Here is a 27,794-nt window from a genome sequence, read left to right as displayed (position 1 = left end):
GAATACACCAATCAAAGCCCTCCGCCTCAGTCTGCACAGCCAGTCACAATTCGTCAACACAGAGATCATATTTTTAGGGATGAAAAAAAGAGTGTACTTTTGCCAACTGTTTTCTCCCATTCACTGCGCTCTAAGGCCTCGTTTACACTAATACATTTTAGTTTTAAAACGCATAAGTTCGGCTACGGTTACGCCATCCATCCACACCACGCTGTAGTTTTTGAGTGCAGAAAGCAAAGCATTTTGATAACGCTGGAGAGGCCATTTTCATTTTAAAACGTTGCTGCTCGGTGTCAGTGTGGATGGGGAAAAACGGAGACATCTGAAAACGGAGGCGTGGCTGCAGACATTCGCCTCTCTGATTTGGGCTTTTTACTCAATATTACGTAGACTACATACAACTCTCCTGCATCCTCTCCTAGTTCAGACTACGCAAGTTTGATATGGAAAACAGACTCTCGAGGACATGTCGGGTAAATCTTCAAAGGACACTGTACTTTATAACCTCATTCACATCTCCCATATTTCACTTTCTTAACAATAAATTGAAAACATGATATGAGGAACTGCAGAATTTTATGTATTTATATTTTATATATTTATCCAAGTAACTTTTTATTGTAACACAAAATACTTTTTTTATCATGTAATATTTTATGTATATCCATCTTGCCATGAAATAGCCATAAGTTGCTGAAGTGGCAATAAATAAGTAATAAATAAACATGAGGAACTGCTTTTTTCATTTTGGTATTAGCAACTTAACAGACACCAAAACTGTTGAGGCGTCGTGTAGCTGCATATTTTAGATGAGCGTCATCTCCACTGTATGCATAGTTATAACAAAACAGAGCCTATAACATCAATGGCTCCTTTCATTTTCATTCAAATATGAAACATATCCTTTTTTTTGCTGAATATCAGTTTTAATATTCAGTAATGGCCATTATAAAAGTATAACATACTAATAGTTTAATCATTATAGGAAATAAAGGTAAGCAATCAGTCAAATGTGCAGAATCACTTCATGTGGTTACATAAATTAATGTATTCACTTATCTTTGCGCTCAGCCAAAACGCATTACCTGAGAATAAGTAATAGATTCAAAAGTCCAAAGTGGGGGAATATGTCGTTAGATATACGCCGCTTTCACACATTGATACCGGTAAATATATGGAAAATTTCTGGAACGACTTTACCGGTAAATTCAAAAAAGGGCTGTTCACCCAGGCGAGGACGTTACAGAATTTTTCCGGAAAAGTTCACACATCTATTCCAAAATACCAGTAAATTCTGACATCATTAACCAGAAATGACCTCTAAACGGCTGCGCTTGTATTTGTAAACATTTGACTCCATTACAAACTCTGTGGATGGATCAGTGTTGTGAACAACTTCGAATATAAACATACAGAGAAACACTTTCACATGTCGAGATGTACATGATATGTGTGTGTGCTGGCGCTCACGGGCACACGCAAAGCTTGAAGGTAGACAAACAACAGATTATCATAAGCATCTTATCGATAATTATTCACATGGTTGGCATTAAGAAGAACATATAAAACGTTATCTGACTAATTTCTAGCAGCTACATGTGTCTGGAAAAATATTCAAAGGCTTTTATTTTCATAAACCACGCAGATGTGAATGCGTCTGACTGTTCTGATTGGCTAAAGCAGACGTCTCATGTCAGCAGATTCTAAACGTGTACGCGCTCTTTCCGGCAATCTTCCTTCTGCGTTCACACAGCGCAGCATTCCGGCAAATTACCGGTAATGTTACAATTTCTCTTTCCTGAAAATAGCCAGAATGAATTTACCGGTATTTTCAAAAAGGGCCTGTTCACACATACACACCTTTCCGGAAAATTGCTGGTAATTTTCCGAAAAGGTCACAGGTTTTAGACGCGATATGTGAACAGCCCCATACAGATTTACCCTTAGAGATACAGTACAAGCACTGATCTAAAATAGAGATACCTGTTTATAAGCCATGCAGGGCGATTACAACTTATAACACACAATTAAACACATATTTTGCAAACTACACAAAACAAGGCAACAGTTTTGATCACACTTGCTTGTTATGATCCGGAGGAAGAAGAAACTGGTCCATTTCAACTGTAAAAGTTACTGACAAAGTCTCTGCTGCACTTCAATAGCAAACGGCCGACGAATCCCGCGCTGCAGCGTAGGCTATTGTATCAAAAATCTGAATCATGACAGGAACAAGAGCGTCATCTTCGCATCATGATCAGTCCCGTGATCCCCGCGCCTCTGCTTGTGTGTGGAGGGAAAATGCGTGCACATTATAACAGAGCTGGAGTACATATTTGGTGATGTACCGTACCGTACGTTGATGCGATCAAACAAAAGATCCGAACCCAACTCGATTTGTTTACTAGATTTTGCAAAAGAATCAATAGTTTTAAACATGCTGCGCTTTTAGATTTAAACCTCAGCTGAATGTTTTCATTCACTTAGAGCTGTGTTACACACTGCATGAAGATCGTTTTCAAAAACCCATATTAATCATTAATATTGGAATGTGGAGACTTTCAACCAGCATAACAAAACATGTTTCTGAAGACAATCTTCGGTCCTACTTTATATTAAGTGTCCTTAACTACTATGTACTTACATCATAAAATAAATACAATGTACTTACTGTGTTTATAATGTATTTGAGAACACTTGTGGTGCTTTTGAGTTGGGTTAAGGTAAGGTAAAACTTTATTGTCCCAGTTAGGGAAATTTGTCTTGGGCTCCTGCCCCCAGCTGCAGTCATCACAAACATGGACAAAACAATGCAACATACAAAACACAAATAGATAGTTCAATAAAAGTTACAAGCCTCACTCCAACAACACATAAATAAGCAAACTGAATACTCTTAATCTAATCTAAGCCAACACTATTATTTAATAGCTTAATGCTCGTAGGATAAAAATAATTTTTATATCTGTTTAATCTACAGTAAGGTACTCTGAATCTTTTCCCCGAGGGTAACAACTCATATTCCTCATGCAGAACATGTGATACGTCACGAACAATTTGTTTAGCACACCTTAATGCCTCCTGTTCATACATATCCTGCAGTGACGTCAGCTCTGATACACCTATAATTTTCAGGCAGTGTGAATTAAACAACCTACTTTTGATCTCAGCTCCACAGACAAGTTGCCGAACCAAGCTGTGATGCCGTACCTTATCAAACTCTCACACACAGCCTTATAGAAGAACATGATCATACATTTCTGATCCACCCCATAAATTCTTAGACGTCGTAAAAAATACAGTCGTTGCTGAAGCTTACAACAGAGATTATCAACATGTATATGCCATTTTAGTGAGTTATCGAAGAAGACACCAAGATATTTAAATGAAGTGACCTGTGTGATGGTTTGAGTTTTGATGGTCACAGGCCTATGATCACCAATTCCTCTAGGGTCAAACACCATCTCTTTTGTCTTACTGACATTCAAATCTAGAAGATTGTCGTCGCACCAACTCGCATGGACAGTTATGGACAGGTTTGGTGGTATGGGTAAGTTGAAGGGTGGGTTAAGGTGTAAGGGATGGTCGACAGTGTATTTACAAATGTAATTACAAAAGTTAAATACAGATGTAATTACATTCATGTATTTAATCAAGCATAAGTACACAGTAGATACATGTGTTTACACAATAAGTACATTGTAACAAACTATTAATTCCTGTGTAAGTACCTATTAGTTAAAGCCACTTAATATAAAGTGGGACCCTACCTTCTACTGCATTTTTAATATATAGCACTCTTTAATTTTGGGTGTTACTTTAATGGTTTGTATTTTAAACTTTGAAATGTCACTATTAGTATTTCATCGTCTTGCAAACCCATTTTGGGAAGCCCTGCAATGACGTGTCTCCCATTCCTTAGTTTCTCTCCCGAAGAACTTTCAGTAATTCTTATCTTCACCAGGTTAATAGACAGAAATAATCCTCAAATTCTCATTGAACCTAAAGCAGGTGTTCATCTAAAGAGCAAGCCGACAGCTGGCCGACATCAGGCCATCATCATCAGCTTGGGTTTTGTGGTTTGTTTCACACCGTCGGTACTACTGAGAGCCTGCTGGGGGGTTTTTGTATGCATGTCGAGTCTCCGTCGCTGAGAGAGATCGCTCTGATTGGCTCGTCCTGTGAACGAGAATAAAAACAAAAGTGATGAAATCGAGCAGAGAATTTTAGACACCACACAGACAGAAGGCTGCTCTAATGTTCTGCCGTATTACCTGATCATTTCAATCTGTGAATATTTTTTATAATAACACCAGCCATCTGGAATGAGGGTGATGATTCATATTCTGAATAGCAAGCGGCGGCTGCTTTGTTTATGGGTCATACATCTGCACTCCTAGTTTGGGTTTACTGTTTGATTGATGATTATAGTGAAACTAAAACTGGATTGTTGAATCTGATGTCTTCACGTTTTCATGATCTGTCGGATGACAGAAGCGAACAAATAATGCTGCTAATAAACGCACACAATGTGCTGTAGTATTATTGAAAGTCATGATGGTAGTGTTTATATCCATGCTTGATCTCAGACGCTCCAAGACAGTGATTCATCTTTTCTAAAGCATTCAAATATTGATTTATGTGATGCAGCAATGTGTCATATGACTGAACCGTAGCTGTAAATTTCTACTTTCTGAAAAAAATCTAATAACTGTACACTACCTGACAAAAGTCTTGCCGCCTATCCCAAGGTTTAGGAATAGCCCATAATAACTTGACTTCTAGTTGATCATTTGGTATCAGAAGTGGCTTATATGAAAGGCAAAGGCCTCTAGATTACGCTTATTTTACCACAATAAAATATGATCAGGCCTTGATTTTTAATTATTTAATTAGGATAGTAAGGTCTCACTTTTCTTGGACAAAAATCTTGTCACTTCGCAGAAATAATGTGTTTATGTTATTGTGTAATATTGTGTGTGACTCCCATGAGCTTGGAGGACTGCATCCATACATCACTGCAATGACTCAAATCACTTAATAAGGTCATCTGAAATGGCAAAGAAAGCGTTCCAGCCGGACTCGCAGAGTTCATCGAGATTCTTTGGATTCATCTTCAATGCCTCCTTCATTTTACCCCAGAAGTGCTCAATAATGTTCATGTCTGGTGACTGGGCTGGGCAATCCTGGAGCACCTTGACCTTCTTTGCTTTCAGAAGCTTTGATGTGGAGGCTGAAGTATGAGGAGGAGCGCTATCCTGCTGAAGAGTTTGCCCTCTCCTGTGGTTTGTAATGTAATGGGCAGCACAAATGTCTTGATACATCATGCTGTTGATGTTGGCATCCACTCTGCAGATCTCTCGCACGCCCCCTTACTGATTGTAACCACACACCATGACTTTTCCTTCACCAAACTTGACTGATTTCTGTGAGAATCTTGGGTCCATGCGGGTTCTAATAGGTCTTCTGCAGTATTTGTGATGATTGGGATGCAGCTCAACTGATGATTCATCAGAAAATCTACCTCCTGCCACTTTTCCAAATGATCAACTACAAGTCAAGTTATTATTGTTGCTATTACAACTGAGATCAAGACTTTTGTCAGGTAGTGTATGAACTTTTTTTACATTTAAAAAGAGTAGTTTATCCAAATGAAAATTCTATAACCATTTAAGTATCCTCCACCTGTTCAACACCTCTTTGAGTTACTTTTCTTCTGTTAAACACAAAGAAAGATACACTGAAGACTTTCATAGTATTTTTTTTATTTCTACTATTGATGTCAGTGGCTTTTCTCCCCAAACGTTTTTTAGAATATCTTGTTTTGTGTTCAACTGATGAAAGACATATATAAAGGTTTGGAAAGATTCATTTTTGAGTGAACTATCTCTTTAACCCTCTCAAGGCAGGCGTTGCTGATTTGCAACAGTTAAAAGCATGGATTTTTCCTGTTTCTAAAATTTAATTTGAGCCTGAAAGGGTTAACAAGTGAATCGATCCCTGCTGGTATAGACAGGTTATTCCACAAAATTAAGTTCATATTTAATTCTATAGCGCTTTTACAATGTAGATGTCAAATGTCAAAGCAGCATAACAGAAGTTCTAATAAACTGAAACTGTCACTCCAGATTTCAGAGTTGAAGTTCAGTTTAGTTCAGTTCAGTGTGTTTTAATTTTCACAGCTGAAAGGCCAAACACTGAAGAGCAAATCCATCAATGTGCAGCTCCACAAGTCCCACACCAATGGCGACTGTGGCGGTGAACAATCTTCACTAATTGAGGAAAGTGAAGGGAAAAAAAAAACCTTGATAGAAATCAGGCTAAGTTGGGCATGACTATTTCTCCTATGGCCAAACTTCTTGTGCAGAGCTGCAGTCAAGGTGTTGGAGGCTGAAGAACTCTTGACGTACATTGTGGAGATGCTTTATCAGCGGGTAAGATGTAGGACAGGGGTGTCCAAACTTGGTCCTGGAGGGCCGGTGTCCTGCAGATTTTAGCTTTAACTTGCCTCAACACACCTGCAAGGATGTTTCTAGGATTGTGGAACATTCCAGCATGTAAGGCAGGGTGGAGAGTAGTGTAAAATGCTGGTGTAGGTCTAGTAAATTGAAACCGCTTCAGTTCAGTATTAATGTGGCCGTTGAAGGTCAGTTCAGTTTATTTCAGATCAGTCTAATGCTAATGCAGATGGACTATCCACTGAAGAGCAACTCCACACACTATACCTGCTAGTTGGCCAGTGCTGGAGCCTTTGTGGTGTGTTCCATCACAATTATTAAGCCCAGATGCGCATAACATGAAGCGACAACACGGCTTTCATTTCAAGAGTTCTGTTTGGTTAGTTTAGTGTGTGGGCTTCAAAGGGAAGATTGCACAGTTCAGGTGACCAAATGTGACTTTAGGATGACTTTGGTCCCCTGTTGGATCACAAGTGAAGTTTCCCCCCACTCACACATTTGATCCTGTTGGTGACTAAAGCTCAGCTCCCATTCAACAAAGGCAATGTTCATGCGGCGAGACTTTGTTTGTGGCACTCGATGACCAGAAGCATCAAGCAAGCGTTCCCAATAGGAAAACACATCTCATTAGATATTCAGATAAACACTGTATTGTTTGTGAAACTATCCTCAAAGCTGAGTAGTTGTTCCTGAGTGGTTTGAAGCACGCATACATATTCTGTATTCTGAACACAGCACTTGCTAGCGTGTGGACTTTCCTGCAGTCAGGATATCTGTGTATGCGTTCTCGGTGTACAAACGGCTGCTGCTTGCACGCATTCGCTCTTCAAACGCGATCAAAGGCCTATCCCTGGGGTCTGAGAGCAGGAAAGGCAGACCGCTGCATCAGTCATATGTGGGCAGGCTGATTTTACAGTGTGTGCCGGCGTTAGACTGAAGACTTGTCATCCTCATCTTCATCAGTGGGCTGTCATGGGTTTGCCAAAGCTACTGCAATTAGCATAAATTATCAACCACAAAGACTGACATAGAGTAGAAGTCAGAATTATTAGCCCCCCCTGTATATTTCTGTACAAGTTCTGTTTAACGGAAAGACGTTTTTTTTTTTTTTTTAACACATTTCTAAACATATAACTAATAACTAATTTCTAACAACTGATTTCTTTACCATAATGACAGTACAGATTACACTTAAGTAGATCTATAATGACAAGGGATCTGTGATATATCCAGTGCCATGTCCTTATTTTTATTGCTATCATTATTATTAAATATAAGATTTTTTTATCGGCCACATCCTGAAGGTTGTTATCGCAGAATAAAGCCCAACAGGCTTATCTTTTGTGCAAGACTAAAGGGCTTTATTCTGCAATAACAAACATCCTAGATGTACTTTATCTTGTTTATTAAACGGCTACTTGCCACAGAACATAACAATTAGACAGTTTTTTGTGCTGTAATAGTTTATTAATTCTTTAATTAAATGCAAAACTGACAGAAACGAAAACAGCTGATGGAATATACACTAACCTGCACATTATTCAATCACAAGATGGCGCCAAACAGTCAAAAACACATAGCTGGCAGAAATTAAAACCGCTGATGGAGTATACACTAACCTGATCATTATTCAGTCACAAGATGGTGCCAAACTGTCAAAAACACAGATAAGCAGGATGGTGAAACTCTTAGTTGAAGATACATGAGACTCCTGCTGCAGAAAACGCCACTAAACCATCACACTTTTGAGTTCAGTCTGTTATTATATTATATTATATTATATTATATTATATTATATTATATTATATTATATTATATTATATTATATTATATTAATTATATTATATTATATTATTTTATATTATATTATATGATGTGATGTTTTGATATTTTATTATTTTTTTATTTTATTATATATATTTTTTTATTTTATTATATTATATTTTAATATATTATATTATTTTATATTTATTTTATTATATTTGTTATATTTTATTATATTAGATTTTATTGTTTATTATATTTTATTTTATAATATATTTTATTTTATTATATTTTATTTCATTTTATTATAAGGACTAAACATTAGGCTGAAGTGTGTGGTGTTATATGTGTTCGCACCGCTCATGAGGTTATCAGCCCCGGCAGCACCTCATTTTATAGGCTTTTTTTCTGGTGGTGTCAGATTTGGCTTTGGGGTCAGTTTTGCGTCTGAAGCTGATTCTAGTCATGAGTAGTCGAGCTTTCTTTCTGTCCTTTTTTATTCAAGTGTTTTGACTGCATTTCCCCCTCTAGAATTGTACGAAAGCTGTTTTTATTCTGCCCCCGCTTTGTTCTTCGGTGATATGCGTGTATGTGTGAGTGTCTGTCTGTCGTTTCTCTGGCTCGTTTCTCACCTTTTTTGTCTGTGTCCTTGTCTATGTGTGCCTGACTGACTGTCTGTATAGTCTTTATGTGTGTGTGTGTGTTTGTCTGTCTCTCATCCTTTCTGTCTGTTGTGTGTCTGACTGTCTGTGTGTCTGTCTCTATCTTTCTGTCTGTCTGTAGCTGGTTCGAGCCCCGGTTTGATCAGTTGGCATTCCTCTGTGGAGTTTGCATGTTCTCAGAAGAATGTATGGGTGTTGCCCAGTGATGGGTTGCAGCTGGAAGGACATCTGCTGTGTAAAACATATGCTGGATAAGTTGGCGGTTCATTCTGCTGTGGCAAGCCCTGATCAATAAAGGGTCTAAGCTGAAAAGAAAATGAATGAATGTCTGTGTTTTTGTGTGTCTCTGTCTGTCTGTCTCTCTCTTTCTTTCTGTTTTCCTGGATCTCACTCTGTGTTTGTGTGTCTGTTTGTCTTAGTTTCTTTCTGTCTGTCTCACTCTCTCTCTCCGTGTAAGTGTCTGTCTGTTTCTAACATGCTCTCACTGTGTGTGTGTGTGTTTGTCTCTCTCTCTCTCTCTCTCTCTCTCTCTGTGTGTGTGTCAGGTTGAAGCGTTCTCCCCTTGGTTACAGTGAAACAGTTGCTGCTGCTATGGAGTTGAGTTCCTCCCAGTGCCTGAGGAGAGGTGCTCATTTTGGAAGGTGAGTTTTCCCATCATGCAGTTCAGTGGCGTGACAGAACCCCCCCCCCCCCCCCCCCACACTCCTGTTTGTGCATATATGAGCGAGAGAACGGGATGGCAGGAGGGCAAATATCTGTGCTTGAATGAATATATTCATTAGAGAGCAGAGACAGAGAGACAGGACGCTGCCTGCAGATCTGATGTGTCCCACACACACACTGAATCCTAAGAAGACTCAGCAAATGTTCTCTGTTTTGTTTTATCGGTGTTGAAAGATAATATCATGTCTGCTGAAATATAAAATTATATTTATAAAATATAGTAAAATAATTATGTATTTACTTATATACACACTTTGCGGCCACTTTATAAGGTCACTTTATCACACCTTACTAGTACAGGGTTGGACCCCCTTTTACCTTCAGAACTGCCTTGATACTTCGTGGCAGAGATTCAACAAGATGCTGGAAAATTTTGGTCCAAATTGACATGATGGCATCACACAGTTGCTAATTTGTTGGCTGCACATCCATGATGTGAATCTCCCGTTCCACCACATCTCAAAGATACTCTATTGGATTGAGATCTGGTGACTGTGGAGGCCATTTGAGTACATTGAACTCATTGTCATGTTTAAAAAAACAGTCTGAGATGATTCGTGCTTTATGACATGGCATGTTATCCTGCTGGATGTAGCCATCAGAAGATGAGTACACTGTGGTCATAAAGGGATGAACATGGCCAGCAACAATACTCAGGTAGGCTGTGGCGTTGACACAATGCTAAATTTGTACTAATGAACCCAAAGTGTGCCAAGAAAATATCCCCCACACCATTACACCACCACCACCAGCCTGAACCTTTGATACAAGGCAGGATGGAGCCATGCTTTCATGTTGTTGACGCCAAATTCTAACCCTACTATCTGAATGTTGCAGCAGAAATCGAGACTCATCAGACCAGGCAACGTTTTTTCTATCTACTATTGTCCAATTTTGTTGAGCCTGTGTGAATTGTAGCCTGAGTAGACAGTTGGACGTGTACCTAATAAAGTGGCCGTGTGTATGTATATAAAAAGTTTAAATAGTAAAAACATTTTCATCTTTTTCTTCATTGGAGAAATTTAGAGAAATAATTTTTAATATAAAGAATATTGATATTAGTTTTATTATATCTAATAATATATGTTAAATTAATTTTTATATCACATTAAGCAGAAACCTTTGTTTAAATGTAACATTTAATCTTAGTTGAAGGATAGTAGCATGAATACTGAAAAATATCAAAATAACACTGAAAAGATGTCTGCAATTAAAATATAAAGTACAAATGTACAAGTTTAAATTTTAATTGCATACCTAATCTAGCGTATGATATCCTTTAACCGGACCAGAATTTATTTGTTCAGCTTTTAATAACAGTGTCATATTTTACTTTTAGATAATATTTTTTTATTCTGATAACTGTAACTGTTTAAATGTAATCACATTTAAATGTAATATTTGTCTTGTGCTTGATTGCAATAATGATTTCTTTACACAGTTTTAGTTTTATTAAACAGTAACAATATTTCAAATCCATTTAAAGGTCAACAAAATGTATTACAGGACTATGAAATACATAATTTTGATTGGATAGCTGGTCTACTACACTGATATTTATTTATCTCATGTCTCTCTCTTCTCACATAATATAATGATTTGCCCTGAATTTCTTTTACAGGCACTTGGTGAATTTCTTCCTGGTTTTGACCCAGCTGGGCTTCTGTAGTGTTTATTTCGTATTTCTGGCTGAAAACATTAAACAGGTATGTGCAGCAGTAGAGCTCCACAAGATAAACATGCTCTATTATTTTATTATTTGCTGAAGAAGTCAAATAAAAAGCAGAATACTGACATCGTCAATCCTGCAACCTGCACTTGTGTGGAGTCTTCAGCAGAGAGAGGCTGAGTGAAAATGTGTTTTGAACCAGGCGTGCAATACCTAGTTCAACCACTGGGTGTCAAGCTTGCATACAGCACCTATAAAAGTGCTGTGAAGTACTTTCTCTAAAGAGTAAGAATAACATACGTTTGAAGCTATAATATGTTTGCCATGCAACTGATATTTAACTGCCATTGGCTCTTTGTTTGAGGGGAGGAACTAAGTGTTAGGTCAGTTCTGTCTATAAATAATATACCAATTTTTAAGAATGGTGATTTTGTAATTTTGTGGTATTGTTTGAGATTTTTATATGAAACTTTATGTGGAAGGCTATCTTGACCAGGTCTCGCTGGAAGAAGAGACAGTACTGTCTCTATGTGATCTCCTGGCTAAATAAAGGAAATAAATAATAATAAATAAATAAATCAATAAATGTGATTTTTTTTTTTCTTTTGTATGCTGTAGGTTATGGAGGGCACTCATATGAACTCGACGGCAGAAACTGTGCTGTTATCCTCCAACAGCTCAGAAGCGAGTGCCGTCTCTTCTGTCGCAATAGATCTGCGCCTCTATATGGTCTTCCTCCTTCCCTTCATCATTGTGCTGACCTTCATCAGAGACCTGCGCAATATGGCCGCTCTGTCCGCCATCGCCAACCTCTGTATGGCCATCAGCCTCATCTTCATCTTCTCTTATATCCTCAATGTAAGTCTGTGTTAGGGCCATGTGATCTGCGGGGGATTTTAAGATTAGTTTTTTTACTAATGGGATGGTGCTCTATATTTGTTTATAATAGCAGATGGTGGCTGGTTTATAACAGATGGCACTCCAAGCTGGTTTATAAAAGCAGATGTCGCTCTAGGCTAGTTTTTAACAGCAGATGGCGCTCTAGGCTAGTTTTTTTAAAGCAGATGGCGCTCTAGGCTAGTTTTTAACAGCAGATGGCGCTCTAGGCTAGTTTTTAACAGCAGATGTCGCTCTAGGCTAGTTTTTAATAGCAGACTGTGCTCTAGGCTAGTTTTTTATAGCAGATGGCGCTCTAGGCTAGTTTTTAACAGCAGATGGCGCTCTAGGCTAGTTTTTTAAAGCAGATGGCGCTTTAGGCTAGTTTTTAACAGCAGATGGCGCTCTAGGCTAGTTTTTAACAGCAGATGGCGCTCTAGGCTAGTTTTTAACAGCAGATGTCGCTCTAGGCTAGTTTTTAATAGCAGACTGTGCTCTAGGCTAGTTTTTAACAGCAAATGGTGGCTGGTTTATAACAGATGGCACTCCAAGCTGGTTTATAAAAGCAGATGTCGCTCTAGGCTAGTTTTTAACAGCAGATGGCGCTCTAGGCTAGTTTTTTTACAGCAGATGGCGCTCTAGGCTAGGTTTTAACAGCAGATGGCGCTCTAGGCTAGTTTTTTAACAGCAGATGTCGCTCTAGGCTAGTTTTTAATAGCAGACTGTGCTCTAGGCTAGTTTTTAGCAGCAGATGGTGGCTGGTTTATAACAGATGGCACTCCAAGCTGGTTTATAAAAGCAGATGTCGCTCTAGGCTAGTTTTTAACTGCAGATGGTGCTCTAGGCTAATTTTCAACAGCAGATGGCGCTCAAGGATGGTTTATATCAGCAGGTGGCGCTCTAGGCTAGTTCTTTAACAGCAAATGGCACTCTAAGCTAGTTTTCAACAGCAGATGGCGTTCTAGGGTGTTTTTTATCAGCGGATGGTGCTCTAGGCTAGTTTTTAACAGCAGATAGCAGTCTAGGCTGATTTATAAAAGCAGATGGCGCTCTAGGCTAGTTTTTCTATATGCACACTCAGCCCACACTGAACATTCATTTTTGCTGTTAAAATTCCTCATTGTAGAGCACAATTGATACAGGCTGCTCACGAACTAGTGCTAAAAACAATTAATTGGCATTTAATCACATCTAAAATAAAACATACTAGTATACATGTCCATATTTATTATGCATGCATAAATACAAACATAATACAAACACAATATGCATTTTTCAAATATTTACATGCATATATTATGTTAATACAAACGTTTATTTTGGATGCAGTTAAGCGTTTGACAGCACCAGCACAAACGCAGCATACAAACTCTCACCAATTGCATGAAGCCAACAAATGAGATTGGAGCTATTTCTTGTATTCAGCAGACTGTCGCTGCTGTGGGCGACTGCTGCGTCTGAGGCTCACACTAGATCTTTACTTATATTGTTCCTGTAAGCTTGTGTGTGTCTGTCCGCCTTAATATTAGAAAGAAATACTGCAATTACAGTCATAAAGTGAAATTATATCACCCCTTTTACCATCTCTGACTCTGTAGGATTTGAGTGATCCCAGACGTCTGCCATACGCCTCCACATGGAGAAAGTTCCCCTTCTTCTTCGGCACAGCCATATTTGCCTTTGAGGGAATCGGAGTGGTGAGATTATGATTTTGCTTTCATTTATTTATCGATAGATGTACTGAATCTTGTTGTTTTCTTTTCTTTTGAATGTAGAAGAATAGTTCAACCCCAAAGTTTAGTAAGCATAACACTTCACCGAAGCTGTCATGCATGGCAAGTGTTTTTTCAGCCACCAATAAACTTCAGCTGAAAGTTTAATGTGACTGTTTTCAATTTCATAAGATTCCTTTAACAACATTGATAAAGTAAATTAATTAACATATAATCTATTAAATAGACTTGAGCATTAATCTAGCTGTTCAAGTGCAACTCAAGGTGAAAAGCCGTTTAAACTCAAGCGCTGTCAGGAGCAGCTGTGAAACTCTATTAAACATACTGGGGTAAAATACATTTCCATTTATTAAAGATATGCCAAGCAGCAATGGAATTTACTGCAGTGCTTCTTGTCCAGACTGAGACCGACTTTATTTCATATATCAATCAGGCTTAATCAGAAAATCATAAGTAACCCAGATTTTAAAAGCAGTGTTTTAATAATGGCATGACAGTTCACTGGAAGTCCTTAAGCTTACATAATGAAAATTAGGGATGCACCGATACAGCTTTTTACAAACTGATATGAGTACGAGTATTTTATTTTGTGTACTCGCCGATTGTGTACAGAGAACCGATATTTCATAGATTTGGTTTCGAAGAAGTTTATTTGTTTGTTTGTTTGTTTGTTTTTGCCTGTAGCAAGGATGAACACAAAAATCTTTCAACAGAAGGCTGTTCCAAGCCAAAAATATACACACATTGTTGATAACCCTGCAAATCCAGACCTTATCTATTAATGATTGAGCATGGACAATTAAAGGACTAGTTTCTGACATGCGTCCACGACTTTACACATTACACAAAGTGTGTGCAGTGTAAGATACTTTATGGATACTTTATCTCTTGGCATTGCATATTGGGGACGCATAGAAACCTTGTTATGTGCGATTCTTTCATAATCACGAGTCCTGCCTTTGATCCGCATGTCAGGTAATCAAAAAGTTGGCTATACTTGATGTTTAACTATGGGTGGGTCGTGGGTAGATAAGCTCAATGGCCATAAATACGCAACGCATAGGCCTACTCCTTTTTAAAAAATCTTGCAACCATCAACCATCAATGTTTAATAATAAATAATCTTATTTTTTTAATAAAACAAAAATAATTTAGCACTGACAAGCAAACTGCAGAGAAACAAAGCAACCATCGCAGCAACTGCTGTAGGCTAAATACTTTTTGCCAAGTTCAGCTCTTCTTTTTTTGCACTTGATTATTATTATGCGTTTAATGTTAAAAAATCAATAATGAATAGGCCGACAAGAGTGTAACCTGTGTGTGTCTTTTATCACTGATGCCGCTCTCTTCCAAAACCGAAAGTTTCTTCGTCTGTCTGGCAATATATTGTTTAATTTTTAAATTAGATCGTATTTTCACCGGTCAATGCGAGTGCAATGTGCGTCATTAAAAACCATGGTGAATAATGTCAACTCTGACGCTTTCATTTCAGAACAGACTTCAGCAGAGTCCCAAACCTTAAATCTCATACACGAGGACTAAATATGCTTTTATATTGTCATATAGAACACATATTTAAACATGTTAACAAGAGAGAGCGAGAGCGCAACATCCACCACGTAACCAATATAAACTAATATACAACTGTGGTACATCACGTGCATAAATAACAGCATGGACATTACATTAAGATGCCTGCTGGTTTAAAAAGGCTTAGATTAAAAGAAGATGGCTAAAAGAGAACTTCTCTGTCATAAACTAAAGTAAAACAACAACTTCAAAATGAAACCCAGTGAACACATTAAATACAGGAACTGAGAAGAGCTCTATATAATTATCAGCTGTTAGTCAGCGCCCGCTCTTTTTTTTTTTTTTTTTTTTTCTGGTCATTGCCTTTTTACCGTGTGCAGTATAAATGCAGACAATCGAATACGAGTCACTTTTAAAAGATGATGTAAGCAGGTCAGCTAAAAAAATCGGATACAGTCACAAAATCGGAATTGACCATTAAGATCTGCAGTGTAAATGCAGCCTGATGCTGTGTTCACACCAGACACAGAACGTGCGGATAAATCGCGCTATTCGCGCGTAAATAGCCGCGTGAACATTTGAGGTTTCTTGCTGCATTCTCGCGTCAAACACCGCTTCATTCGCGTGTCAAATTCACTTCAGAACAGACGCGGATTCGCGTGATGGGCAGGGCTTCTGTCGGCCCCGTGACTCTAGCTTCATAGCTAAATGGCTAACATGGATTTTATGAAGAAAATAACAGTGTTAATGTGCTTTATAAAGGATGATAAACAACGTTGATACGTTTAGGGTCGTGTCTGAATCCACTACATCCTTTCAGAGGTGCATCCAGCTCTTCAAGCTCATAGACTCCTCCAGAAACTGAATCTGACTGATGGAGGTTTTCAGCAGTGCTTTTGACTGAGCCCAGCCCAGTTTAATGAACTTCTTGTCGGTGTCTGCTGGGGGATTTCCCCTGGGACACAGATAACAGGCGATACGTCACAATCACGCCCCCCCAAGAGCAAGCTACTGACTGGTTAACTCGGCGTGAATGTCCGCTGAAGTTCAGATTTTTGAACTCGAGTGATTCGCGTGAAACGTGCATTAAGCGCGTCAAACGCGCAAAACGTTCAATTCGCGCAAATCTCGTCATTCGCGCCGCGCCATTCGCGCGTATCACGCCGCAGGATGTCTATTCGCGCGTTTGCATTGACTTAACATTTAAATCACTCGCGCTTGATGCGCATGCCGCGTCTGGTGTGAACGCAGCATTAGTGTTAAATAACTCTCACAGAGTCTGAGCATAAAGTTTAAAAAAATAATCCGTCTAAGGGATTAATCGACCAGCAAAGCACAAACAGAACTGCCTCCCTTTAGTACACTCCAATTCACTCCCTCATTTTCATTCGCTCTTTTAAGTGCACTTTATTAGTGGTCTAATGTAGTGAATAGTGAATGATGCGATTTAGGATGCAGCCTTTAAGTGTCCATGGCCATGCTTTACTATGTTAGCCAAAGGAAGCAGAAATTGGTCAAAGGAATGTGCCTTTGAAGGCGGCATCATTTTGCACACTACTATTTTTCTTTCCTCCTGGACTAGGGTTGTGCATGTTTTGCCTGGAGTGCCGCTACCAATCAGCCTACATTTATCTCTCTTGTTCTGTTCTTGTAGGTTCTTCCATTAGAGAATCAAATGAGGGAGCCCAAGCGATTCCCTCAGGCCCTCAACATTGGCATGGGCTTCATCATCGTCCTTTATGTAACGCTGGCCACTCTGGGCTACCTGCGTTTCAGAGATGACATCAAAGGCAGCATCACGCTAAACCTTCCACACGACTCCTGGTGACTAACATTCTTTAATGCTTCCCCATAATGACACTTTAAAAGTTGATCGTTTTGTTTTAGGAGGGCTTCTTAAATACATTTCTGAAAAAAACAAAACAAACTACAACAAAAAAACACTACTTTTCCAGTATTATCCATTGGAGCATCAACTTTTTTCCATAATTTGGAAAAAAATCTTATATTATCTGGTTAAAATTGCAATTTAAAATATGATTTGCTACCATTTCAACAGCTACAGGTTTGATGTGGTGGTTTTAACAGCACCAAAGAAAGACCATTCATAATCACAAAGTAGGCTACACTATGCTACTGTTTATTTAACCCTCTGGGGTCTGAGGGTGTTTTGGGGCTCTGGAGAAGGTTTGACATGCACTGATATTTGTGTTGTTTTCAACATCTTAAAAACATATTAATGGCTAAAGGGTGATACCACTGTAAACGGCACAAGCTGGGCTACAATAATACCTAAGCAGAATGTTTGTATGTGTTTGTGTTTTTGAGAAAGAAACGTTTATGCATGGTTAGTTTAAAACTAAAATTTTAAAGTCACTAGCTATGTTTCCATCCACCTATTTATTTATTTTTTTTTGCAAATGCGCATAAAAAAAAAACAGTTGATGGAAACGCCATGATGCGAATAAATTTTGAAAATGCGCACAAAAAATATGCGCCTAACTGGGTAGGATAAACTTTTTATTCGATAAGAAAAAATGCACATAAACTGCGATGGAAACACTTTTACCGCACAAACTCCAGCATGCGCATTAAAAAAGGTCATGTGATTTTGCTGAAAGAGATCATGTGATGCTTAAAATATGTGTGAATGGACAAAACGTCAGGCTGAGCATATTATAAAACATCTGAAATGTTTTTTTTTCATTATAAAACGCCTTACCATTTCAGTATTAATGTTATTATATTACTAATGACCTCCAGAATCAAGAGCGCCTGTGCTCCGCTTCTGACACCTTCAAACGCCACTGCACGCTCACTGCTTGTCAGGATTGTCTTCTGAGGTGCATTCATTTAGAAAAGATTGATGCAGCTTCTCCTACTGCAGCAAATGCAGTTTTTACTGTTGATATTTGGCGCCAGTTAATCAGGAAGTGATGATTTTTTTCGCTTTGACTCGTTGGATGGAAACGATGCTTCATTTGCACAACTTTTATGCGGTAATCGAGTTTTGCGCATAAAGTTTATTCGCATTTTTGGATGGAAACATAGCTACTGAAACAAGGCTGAGAAACACACAGAACATTTGTTCACATGAATTTTGAGAACTGGATCTTGTAGCCTAGTGTTGTTGCTTCAAAATGATGTGAGAATCGTCTTGTTAACTTGCTAACAGAAAACAATATAATGAATAAAAATTTCTTAGTCACTTTTTGAGTAAAAGTGGTCTATGCGAGAAGGCGTGAGCTATCATTACTAATGCAGTGATTCACACCAGAGAAGACAAAGACCTGCATAATGAGCCATCAGACAGGTATGTGACATAAGCCTGGTTTATACTTCTGCGTCAAGTGATCGGCGTGACCCACGGCGCATGCAACGCACGTAGCTGTGCATGTATACTTCTGCACGCTGTTTCTGTTGTTCTGCATTAACACTTCCGAAACGCTAGTTGGCCGTGAGGTGTTAATGTTCCTCTGTGTCGAGTTTATTCGCTGGTGTTTTGTTTTTCCTAAATGCTTTCTCAATGTACAAGTGGGTCAAACTCGCTCATTTTCAGGCAAGAACTGATACAGGCAAGAACGCAACTTTCCATCCCGAGCTCCTTCACGGGACTTCACACTGAAGTAAACAATCGCTCCATCGGGCTTGCATAGCTTCTCGGTCCCGCCCAGACTGGTCAGCGCTACCAAGCCGACCAATTACAGAGCTTGCGCTATGCATCATTTTGACGTGTAGTTACATTTTTTGAGAGGTGCGCGTCAGCGTATAGGGCAATGCATCAACGCGTGTTGGCTATTTGACATTATTATTTAAGACATCAACAGTCAAGTTCATTCACAATTTTAATATATTCAAGGTGCAGTAGGTGATCTGCCAAAATGCCAACCAGTTAGCATATTATCTTTGGACTGCGGGGAGGGACTGTGATTCAAAGCCACGCCTCCTGAAATTATGAACATGCCCACCGCGTCACAACAGCAGAGAACCCACTAGGAATTAAGTTTGAGATCATTGCTTTAAATCCTCATATGAGCCATAATCCTTTAATCGACCACATAATATAATAAGTCAAATTTGCTAAAAGAAAATATTTATTCAGGTGTATATTTCCTTCAGGAAGTTTCTACGCAAAGTTTTTTTTTTTAAAAATCAGATCAAATCAGAAAAAAGCACATGAAGTGCTCAGGTGTAAACAGCCACTGCAGGAAGTAAAGCTGGAATTATTGACTCGTTACAGGCACAGTTTTTTTTTTTTTAACTTGAGGGACAAACACTTTCCAAGAAAGTTTAAAAAATGTAAAGTCACATCCATCAAACTCCAGTGTTAAGTCAGTTCAATTTAGTTGTCGCAGCTCTCTGCTATAATGCAGTTAAATTCACTAGAACTAATATTAAACTCCAGACTGAAGTGTTTGAAGCGTCGTCTTCATTCCCCCGAGTTCAGTGTCAGAAACATCTCGAGTGACTGATCGCAGCTCACAGACACTTACGATCAAATTACAGAGAAATCAAAACCAGCTGCTTTTGATAAAGCCTGCCGTTTCCTACCAACTTTTAAGCAGGCGTTTATTAGCAGTTAGCGTATTTCTAGACCTCATTAGCATTATTTCAGCGGAGAACACATCAGCCACCAGAGCCAATATCTGAGCAGTGTGACGTGCTTCTGAAACTGACTTTTGTGCGATTATATACATGTATAACTTTAACGACCTCATATTGACATTATTCTACAATGCAGAAGTGCGCTTGTTTTTGACTTTTGTTTTAGGACTTGCAATTCTGTTGCTAATGGGAGAAATGACTAGGAATAATAAATGGACTGGCAGAAAACTATGGAATAAAATCACGGTCATAAATATTTAGTGCGTAAATAAAATTCACACATCCGTAATTATAAGATTGTAAAGGAAAACGGAACATACTCGTAATTTTACGAGGGTACAAATCCCAAATCTGCGATTGGAACAGACACAGATACAACATTTTCTTTGTCTGTTTGTATATTAAATAAATTAATGAGAGTAAAAAAAAAATCTTTTTATCTACCTATTCTGAATAAATCTGTCTAATTTAGTTTGTGTTCTCTGGTGATCTTATAAGTTGTTTGTGAATTACTTCAACAGTTAAAAAAAAGTAGTTAACTTACATTATGTTAATTCACTATCCTCGTCTCATTCTTAATTTGGATTCTGTAAAATGTCCAAGAAACACAGCGAAAATAGACCTCATTAAGTCTCAACCTTTATTACAGCTCATGACAGACATTTCTCAAAGAGGGAATAACAAAACTCTTACTTGATACGGTGTGTGGGCGCTCTGAAAGCCCAGGAGGCACACCATTGTGATCGATGAGTCTCGCTTGTTTATTAATGCCTGTGACAGCGGTGATGTAATTTTGACAGTGGAGTGTCGCTGTTTGATTCGTACTCTTAACCAGGACTTCGTGTCCGTGGTGAAACTGTATTTCGTGTTTGTAAAGTACACCCATCGTACATTTATCAGTCATATACAAACAGACAAAGAAAATGTCGTATCTGTGTCACAGTATCACTGAATCACTGAACACTGTTAACTAGAACATGACATCTGCTGATTGAGTCACCTGTTTTAACTGTTTAAGTAATTCGCAAAAAACTTATAAGATCACCAGAGAACACAAACTAAATTAGACAGATTTATTCAGAATAGGTAGATAAAAAGATTTTTTTTACTCTCATTAATTTATTTAATATACAAACAGACATAGAAAATGTCGTATCTGTGTCTGTTCTAATCGCAGATTTTGGAATTGTGCCCTCGTAAAATTACGAGTACACGTTTTCCTTTACGATTTTATAATTACGGATGCGTGAATTTTATTTATGCACAAAATATTTATGATGTTAATTTATTCCATAGGAAACGGTCAAACTACTTGCCCTACAAACAAGTGTGTTTATGACTGTACAGACAAAGTAGAATAATATAATAAGAAAATATCAGTTTGCAACATAACAAGCTTTGCAACAAAGGCTGATTTATACTTTTGCGTCGAGTGATCAGCGTGACCCACAGCGCATGCCTTGTGTGTAGTAGTGTATTTATACTTCTGCGTTACTCTGCAATAACACTTTCGAAACACTAGCTGGCGGTAGGTTTTTATGTTCCTTTGTTTCTTCACAAGTGTTTCTGTCATGGGTTGTTTTTTCTATACGCTACTTTTTGGCAGTTCATTCTGCTGTGTTGATCACTGATAAATAAGGGACTTAGCTGAAGGAAAATGAATGAATGTAGTAATTTTTGCACAGTGATCTTAATTTTTTATGTTAATATAAGTTTGTATAATATAAACGTTTAATGTCTTAAAGTACAGATGTATCAGTTCCAGAGTTTTTCTTCTTTTTTAAATTTAAAGTAGACCCAAACTGCTTCTCCTGGAGCAGTATGGTGTCTTTTGGAAACACACAGCGTCTGCGTTTGAGCTGCCTTTGAAGTCATGTGTTGAAATCCTGCGTTGCATCATTGAAGTTCTTCAAACCGTAATTGCTCATGCTGTGGTTTCTGACTTGACATTTCTTTGCAGTATTCATGAGTGTGTGTGTGTGTGTGTGTGTGTGTGTGTGTGTGTGTGTGTGTGTGTGTTGCAGGTCCAATCAGCTGGTGAAGGTCTTGTACTCTTTCGGAGTGTTTGTGAGTTTTGCAGTGCAGTTTTTCGTGCCGGCAGAGATTCTGCTTCCGCCGATGTGTGAACGAGTCAGAAAGAGCTGGAGACGAGTGGCTGATCTTAGCCTTAGAGCACTGCTCGTCTGCCTCACCTGTGAGTATACATACACACACACACACATACACACACAACACAGACAAACTCTAATCCAAAATATAGTGAGCTGCCTCAATAAGCACCACTGCAAGGCATCACATTTTTCATGATGAAAGCAATCCCAGAATGCACCATGTCAAGCTCAGTGAAAATGAAAAATCCAAGAGCAAGAGGGTCAAGCAAAGTAAAGACAAATAAGTATAAGAGGTGTTTTTTAAACAAATGGGACATATTATGGGTTGTTTCAAAATGAGCTTCCAAACAGGGATCAATAGAAATAGTTAATAGTGTAATATTAAGTTTACTGTTGAACCATTTCAATAAGTGCCATTAGCTGTATTACTATCCAAATATGCTAATTAAACTTGTGTGCAAAACTGGAACACTTTGCCTCTGTTACTCATCCCCCTAAACCTCACTCCCATCCTAGACGAACACCCAGGTATAACCCACTTGTTCTACTGAGTCAGTTGCTCTAACATGGAGGCTAAAGTTCATGACCTCTAGTGTCTCTAGAGCACCTTTTGAGGTCAGAGGAGTGAAGTTTTTTCTGCATAGCACTTCGCTTGCTGGCCTCTGTTACACTCACCCCCCCTAAACCTCACTCCCATCCCGGACGAGCCCCCACATGTAGTCCACCAGTCCTACTGCACCCAGCCTGTGCTGAGCTTGGATCGAACTGGCAATTCTTTGCATGGGAGTCGGTTGCTCCAACAAGGAGGCTAAAGACCATTGCCTCTAGCGTCTGTTGCTAGAGCACATTTTTGAGGTCAGAGGAGTGAGGTTTTTCCTGCATAGCACTTTGGCTCCATTACTCACCCCCCTAAACCTCACGCCCATCTCGGACGAGCCCTCAGTTGTAGCAAACTGGTCCTACTGAACCCAACCCGAACTGAGCTGGGATCAAACCAGTGATTTTTTGCATGGGAGTCGGTTGTTCTAACTAGGAGGTTAAAGACCATGGCCTCTAGCTTCTGTCGCTAGAGCACCTTGTGAGGTCAGAGAAGTGAGGTTTACCTGCACAGCACTTCGCTAGATGGCCTCTGTCACACTGGCACCAAATATCAAAAAAGTATTTTTTTAAATTAAAATGTCACATTAAAAATGTCATTTCTCTGTCGAATAATTTTAAGAGCGTCAATATTTAATGATATATTACTGACAAATTCTGACTTGCTCCACTGTAGTTGAGGTATAAAAAATATTTATGATGTTATAAAATTCCTGACATATTTATAATGGCTTCATGACAATCATGTTTATGGCAGATTTATGACAAGTTGTGTGTCTAGTATTGTCAAGTTGTCATGACAAAGGCAAAAACAGGTTGTGATGTATTTGTTTACGTCAAGTTGTCATAACAAACAATGCCATTTTGCATTTAAAATGTAATTTCTGAATGAATGACAATTAGGGTGCTTTCACATCTGTAGTTCGCTTCATTTGGTCCGGACCAAAGGCAATAAATGATACATTGTAGCATTTTCTGCCGTCTTTGGGTCATTTTCACACAACACTGATTACTTTGGTTCAAACCAGTTGAAAAGAACCAAAATGCAGTCATCTGACAAAAATCCACATCACTCATTGGCCAGATTTTATTGAGCGTATCTTCTAAACGGCTTATTGATTGGTCAGAATTCACGTGCAGGAAAATGCCATTGGAACTCCCTGCAAGTAAACAAACCGGCAGACACAAATGTTGCTTTTGTCTATGGAGCTACGACTGCACTGACTGATTGTATCCCTGATCATAGTACACTATATTTTGTATACATCACTTTAGGCAAACTATACATTTCGAGAAGAAGCGCGGCTGGAAAATGTTTTAATGCATCGCATGCCACATTAGGAGGAGGCATGAATTAATTTAGCCTAACTGCGACATGGTCATCTTGCGGAAATATTACCAACTATCCATCAGGTAATGTTTTTCCCTCGGTTTAAAATTGTTGGTAAAGTGATGTCAACAAATATTTGTCCTCCACATTCCATAATGCACAGCTCATCGGCCACAGGAAGCTGGATTAGTCCAAAAAGGCACAGTACTTTTTGCTCTCGAGTCTGTTTTAATTCGGATCATATTCTCACCACAAACAAACCGCTTCAGGGTTCGTTTGAAAGCATATAGAGACCACCTCTTTTTTGGTGCGCACTTGAGTGCGATTGCTACATTCACACCTGAACAAACGAACCGCACCAAGAGGGAAAACGAACTCTAGTGCAATTCAACTGAACTAAATAAGGGAGACGAGAAAGCACCCATATTGACAGTTGTCATAAGCATGCTTAACATCTCATTCACGTTCCTGATGACAGTCTTATGCACACTGTTATTTATTTTAAAATGCTGCTGCTTTTAAAGCACTTGGGTCAGCCTGGTGTGTGTTAAATGTGCTCTATTAATAAATTGACCTTGACCTCCTGTCACCTGAAATCACATGTACAACTTCCCAACAATAAATATTGTCTTATTAGACATCCAAACACTGTAAGCAAGTCTAAAAGTACCCTAAAATGGTTTTAAAATGTTCTTGTTTTCCAGGTAGCCCATTTACATTTGGAAATGCAAGTATTATTTGGTAAAAAGGACTTTTTTTGGAAGAATATAATATAATAAAAGTTATTTTAACACAAATGACTTACATGGACATCTTTCTGAGATTGGACAGCTAATCGGTTACACATAGTTCATTTAGGAGTTAATTAGCCACTTCACACATCTTCATTGTACAAAAGACAGAAACAGTGTTTTTCTTAAGTCAGTTCACTGTTGATTCACTTCAGTAACCGCAAAGTTTCTCAATTTCCACGAGAAGTTAGATTGAGCTATAAAGCAGTTCTACAGAAGACAATGGTGTCATTATTTACCCTGAGTCAGTTCGTTGTTAATTCAATTCAGTTCAACAACGTAAATGTTGCAAAAATTCAATTATGAAGCTAATTCAATTAAGCAGCGAAGCAGCTTTACAAAGGGAAATAGTGTCATTATTCAGCTAAATTCAGCTCTTGATCTTGCGTTACGCTCCTCTTTCGTCTTTATCAGCCTTTTTGTTTTCCTCCTGTCCTCTCTGCACTTCATCCATCTATCTATCCATCCATCCGTTTTGTTTCTCCCCTCATTTCGTCCCCATTCCCGTTTTCCCCTCGTCCTAATCCTCCCTCTAGTATTCACTGGTGATGAGAGGTGAGATAGTGGAGGTTTTTGTACACCACCCCAAAAAATGATGGATGGATCCTGTGAACCATTGTAAACCTGAAGGCTTTTTGGATTACTTTGATATATGTTTTTTTTATCTTTGGAAAAATTGAGTCTGCCGCTGAACCGTGAACCTCCCAGAGACCTAAAATATGAAAATAAATATTTGTTTAACACTGTCAGTCATGCAGGTGCGAGCGAGAGAGCGTTTGCTGTGAAGAAAGAGAATGAAAGAGGAAGAGAGAGCATGTTGCAAGGCTTGTGTGGAAACGTCAGAGGGTGGATGAATAAGTGAGTGATGGTGTGTGTGTTTTTCGCATTTGAAACGAAGAAAAATGGAGTGAAACTGTGCAAAACGCAAGCTGTTAGAACAGAATCTGTCTGCGCTAGCAGGGTTAGTTTTGTATACATTATGTACAGTATTACTATAGTATTTTGAATGGGTGTTTTGTTTGTCCATCTGTTGCTCTATTTTTCACTTCTCTGTTGCGCTATTTTCTTTATTCACTATAATCTGTTTTTCATCTCTATCCCTCTATCATCCTGTCTGTTGTTCTGTTTGTCTGTTGCTCTTTTATTCGATCATTCTGTCTGTTGTAGTGTCTGTCTGTTGCTCTATCATTCTGCCTGTTATTTGATCAGTTCTTCTGTCTGTTGCTCTATCATTCTGTCTGTTGTTCTGACTGCTGCTTTATCATTCTGTCCGTTATTTATTCTCTATTATGATGTCTGTTTATCTGTTGCTCTGTCATCCGGTCTATCTGTTGTTTTGTCTGTTGCTCTATAGTTCTGTCTGTTGCTGTATCACTCTGACTGTTGTTCTGTTGCCGCCATTCTGTCTGTCATCGTCTGTTGTTCCGACTGTCGCTATATCATTCTCTGCCATTCTGTCTGTTGCTCTATTATTCTGTCCGTCATTCCATCATTTTTTCTGTTGTTTTGTAATTCTGTCTGTTGCTCTCATTCTGTTTGTTGTTCTGTCTGTCACTATATCATTCTCTGTCATTCTGTCTGTCGTTTTGTCTGTCTGTTGCTCTATTATTCTGTCTGTAATTGTTTTGACTGCCGCTTTAGGATTTTCTGACATTCTGTCAGTTGTTCTGTCTGTTGCTTTCATTCTGCCTGTTGCTCTATCATCCTCTCAGTTGTTCTGTCTGTTGCTTTTATTCTGCCTGTTGCTCTATCATCCTGTCAGTTGTTCTGTCTGTTGCTTTTATTCTGCCTGTAAATCTTTCTGTTGCTCTATCATTCTGTCTGTAATTGTCTGTTGTTCTGACTGTCGCTATAGCATTCTTTGCCATTCTATCTGTTGCTCTATCATTCTGTCTGTAATTGTCTGTTGTTCTGACTGTCGCTATAGCATTCTTTGCCATTCTATCTGTTGCTCTATCATTCTATCTGTTGCTCTATCATTCTGTCTGTTGCTCTATCATTCTGTATGTTGTTCTGAGTGTCACTTTATTATTCTCTATCATTCTGTCTGCCGTTCTGTAAATCTGTCTGTTGCTCTATCATTCTGTCTGTTGCTCTCATTCTGTCAGTTGTTCCCTCTCTTGCTCTACCATTCTGTCAGTTGTTCTGTCTGTTGCTCTATAATCCTGTCTGTTGTTCTGTCATTCTGTCAGTTGTTCTGTCTGTTGCTCTCATTCTACCATACTGTATGTTGCTCTATCATCCTGTCTTTTGTTTTGAATGTCGCTATATCATTATCTGCAATTCTGTCTGTTGTTCTATCATTCTGTCAGTTGTTCTGTCTGTTGCTCTCATTCTACCATTCTGTATGTTGCTCTATCATCCTGTCTGTTGTTTTGAATGTCGCTTTATCGTTATCTGCATTTCTGTCTGTTGTTCTATCGTTGTCTGCTGTTCTGTAATTCTGTCCGTTGTTCTGTAATTCTGTCTGTTTCTCTATCTGTAAGTTGTTCACTCTGTTGCTCTATCATTCTGTCTGTTGCTCTCATTCTGGCTGTTATTCTACCATTCTGTCTGTTGCTCTATTATTATATCTGTTGTTCTATCACTCCATCTGTTTTTTGTTCTGTCTATCACTCTTGTTTATTTTATTTGTCACTAGCATTCTATCTGTCACTATTGTTCATCTGTCGCTCTATCATTCTGTCAGTTGCTTTGCTCATCTCCTTTTTCCTCTAGCATTTTGTCTTTTGTTTTATCTGTCACGCTGTTGTTCATCTGCCATTATGTTTTTCTATCTGTTGCTCTATTTTTCATCTGTTTTACTTTTTATTATTTTTTATCTGTCACTTTTTTTGTTTCTCCATAATTTTGTCACCCCTCATTCTGTCTGTGGTTCCAGTCATTCTGTTCTTCTTTCTCTTTTTTTATTTTACCTTTCTTTTTACTCTAATAGTAGTGCATGA

The 27,794-nt window shown here is 38.5% G+C and overlaps 1 protein-coding gene across 5 annotated transcripts in view; it reads left to right on the top strand.

Annotated features, from left to right (window-relative positions):
- Positions 1-27,794, top strand: part of slc36a4 (solute carrier family 36 member 4) — a 54,645-nt gene that overhangs the window by 10,740 nt on the left and 16,111 nt on the right. For all 5 annotated transcript variants that reach the window (XR_012391055.1, XR_012391054.1, XM_005157799.6 and 2 more), the window contains exons 6-11: positions 9,430-9,525; positions 11,229-11,313; positions 11,895-12,134; positions 13,751-13,849; positions 17,070-17,239; positions 22,045-22,214. Coding sequence is in view for 3 of the 5 variants with exons in the window: in XM_005157799.6 (XP_005157856.2) it covers positions 9,430-9,525; positions 11,229-11,313; positions 11,895-12,134; positions 13,751-13,849; positions 17,070-17,239; positions 22,045-22,214 (860 nt within the window). In the remaining 2 variants the exon portion in view is untranslated. The remainder of the gene's footprint in view (positions 1-9,429; positions 9,526-11,228; positions 11,314-11,894; positions 12,135-13,750; positions 13,850-17,069; positions 17,240-22,044; positions 22,215-27,794) is intronic.

This window comes from Danio rerio, chromosome 15 (genome assembly GCF_049306965.1).
Source record: "Danio rerio strain Tuebingen ecotype United States chromosome 15, GRCz12tu, whole genome shotgun sequence".
NCBI lineage: Eukaryota > Metazoa > Chordata > Actinopteri > Cypriniformes > Danionidae > Danio > Danio rerio.
Note: the sequence above shows the minus strand (reverse complement) of the source record. Positions and strands in the feature narration are given on the sequence as shown.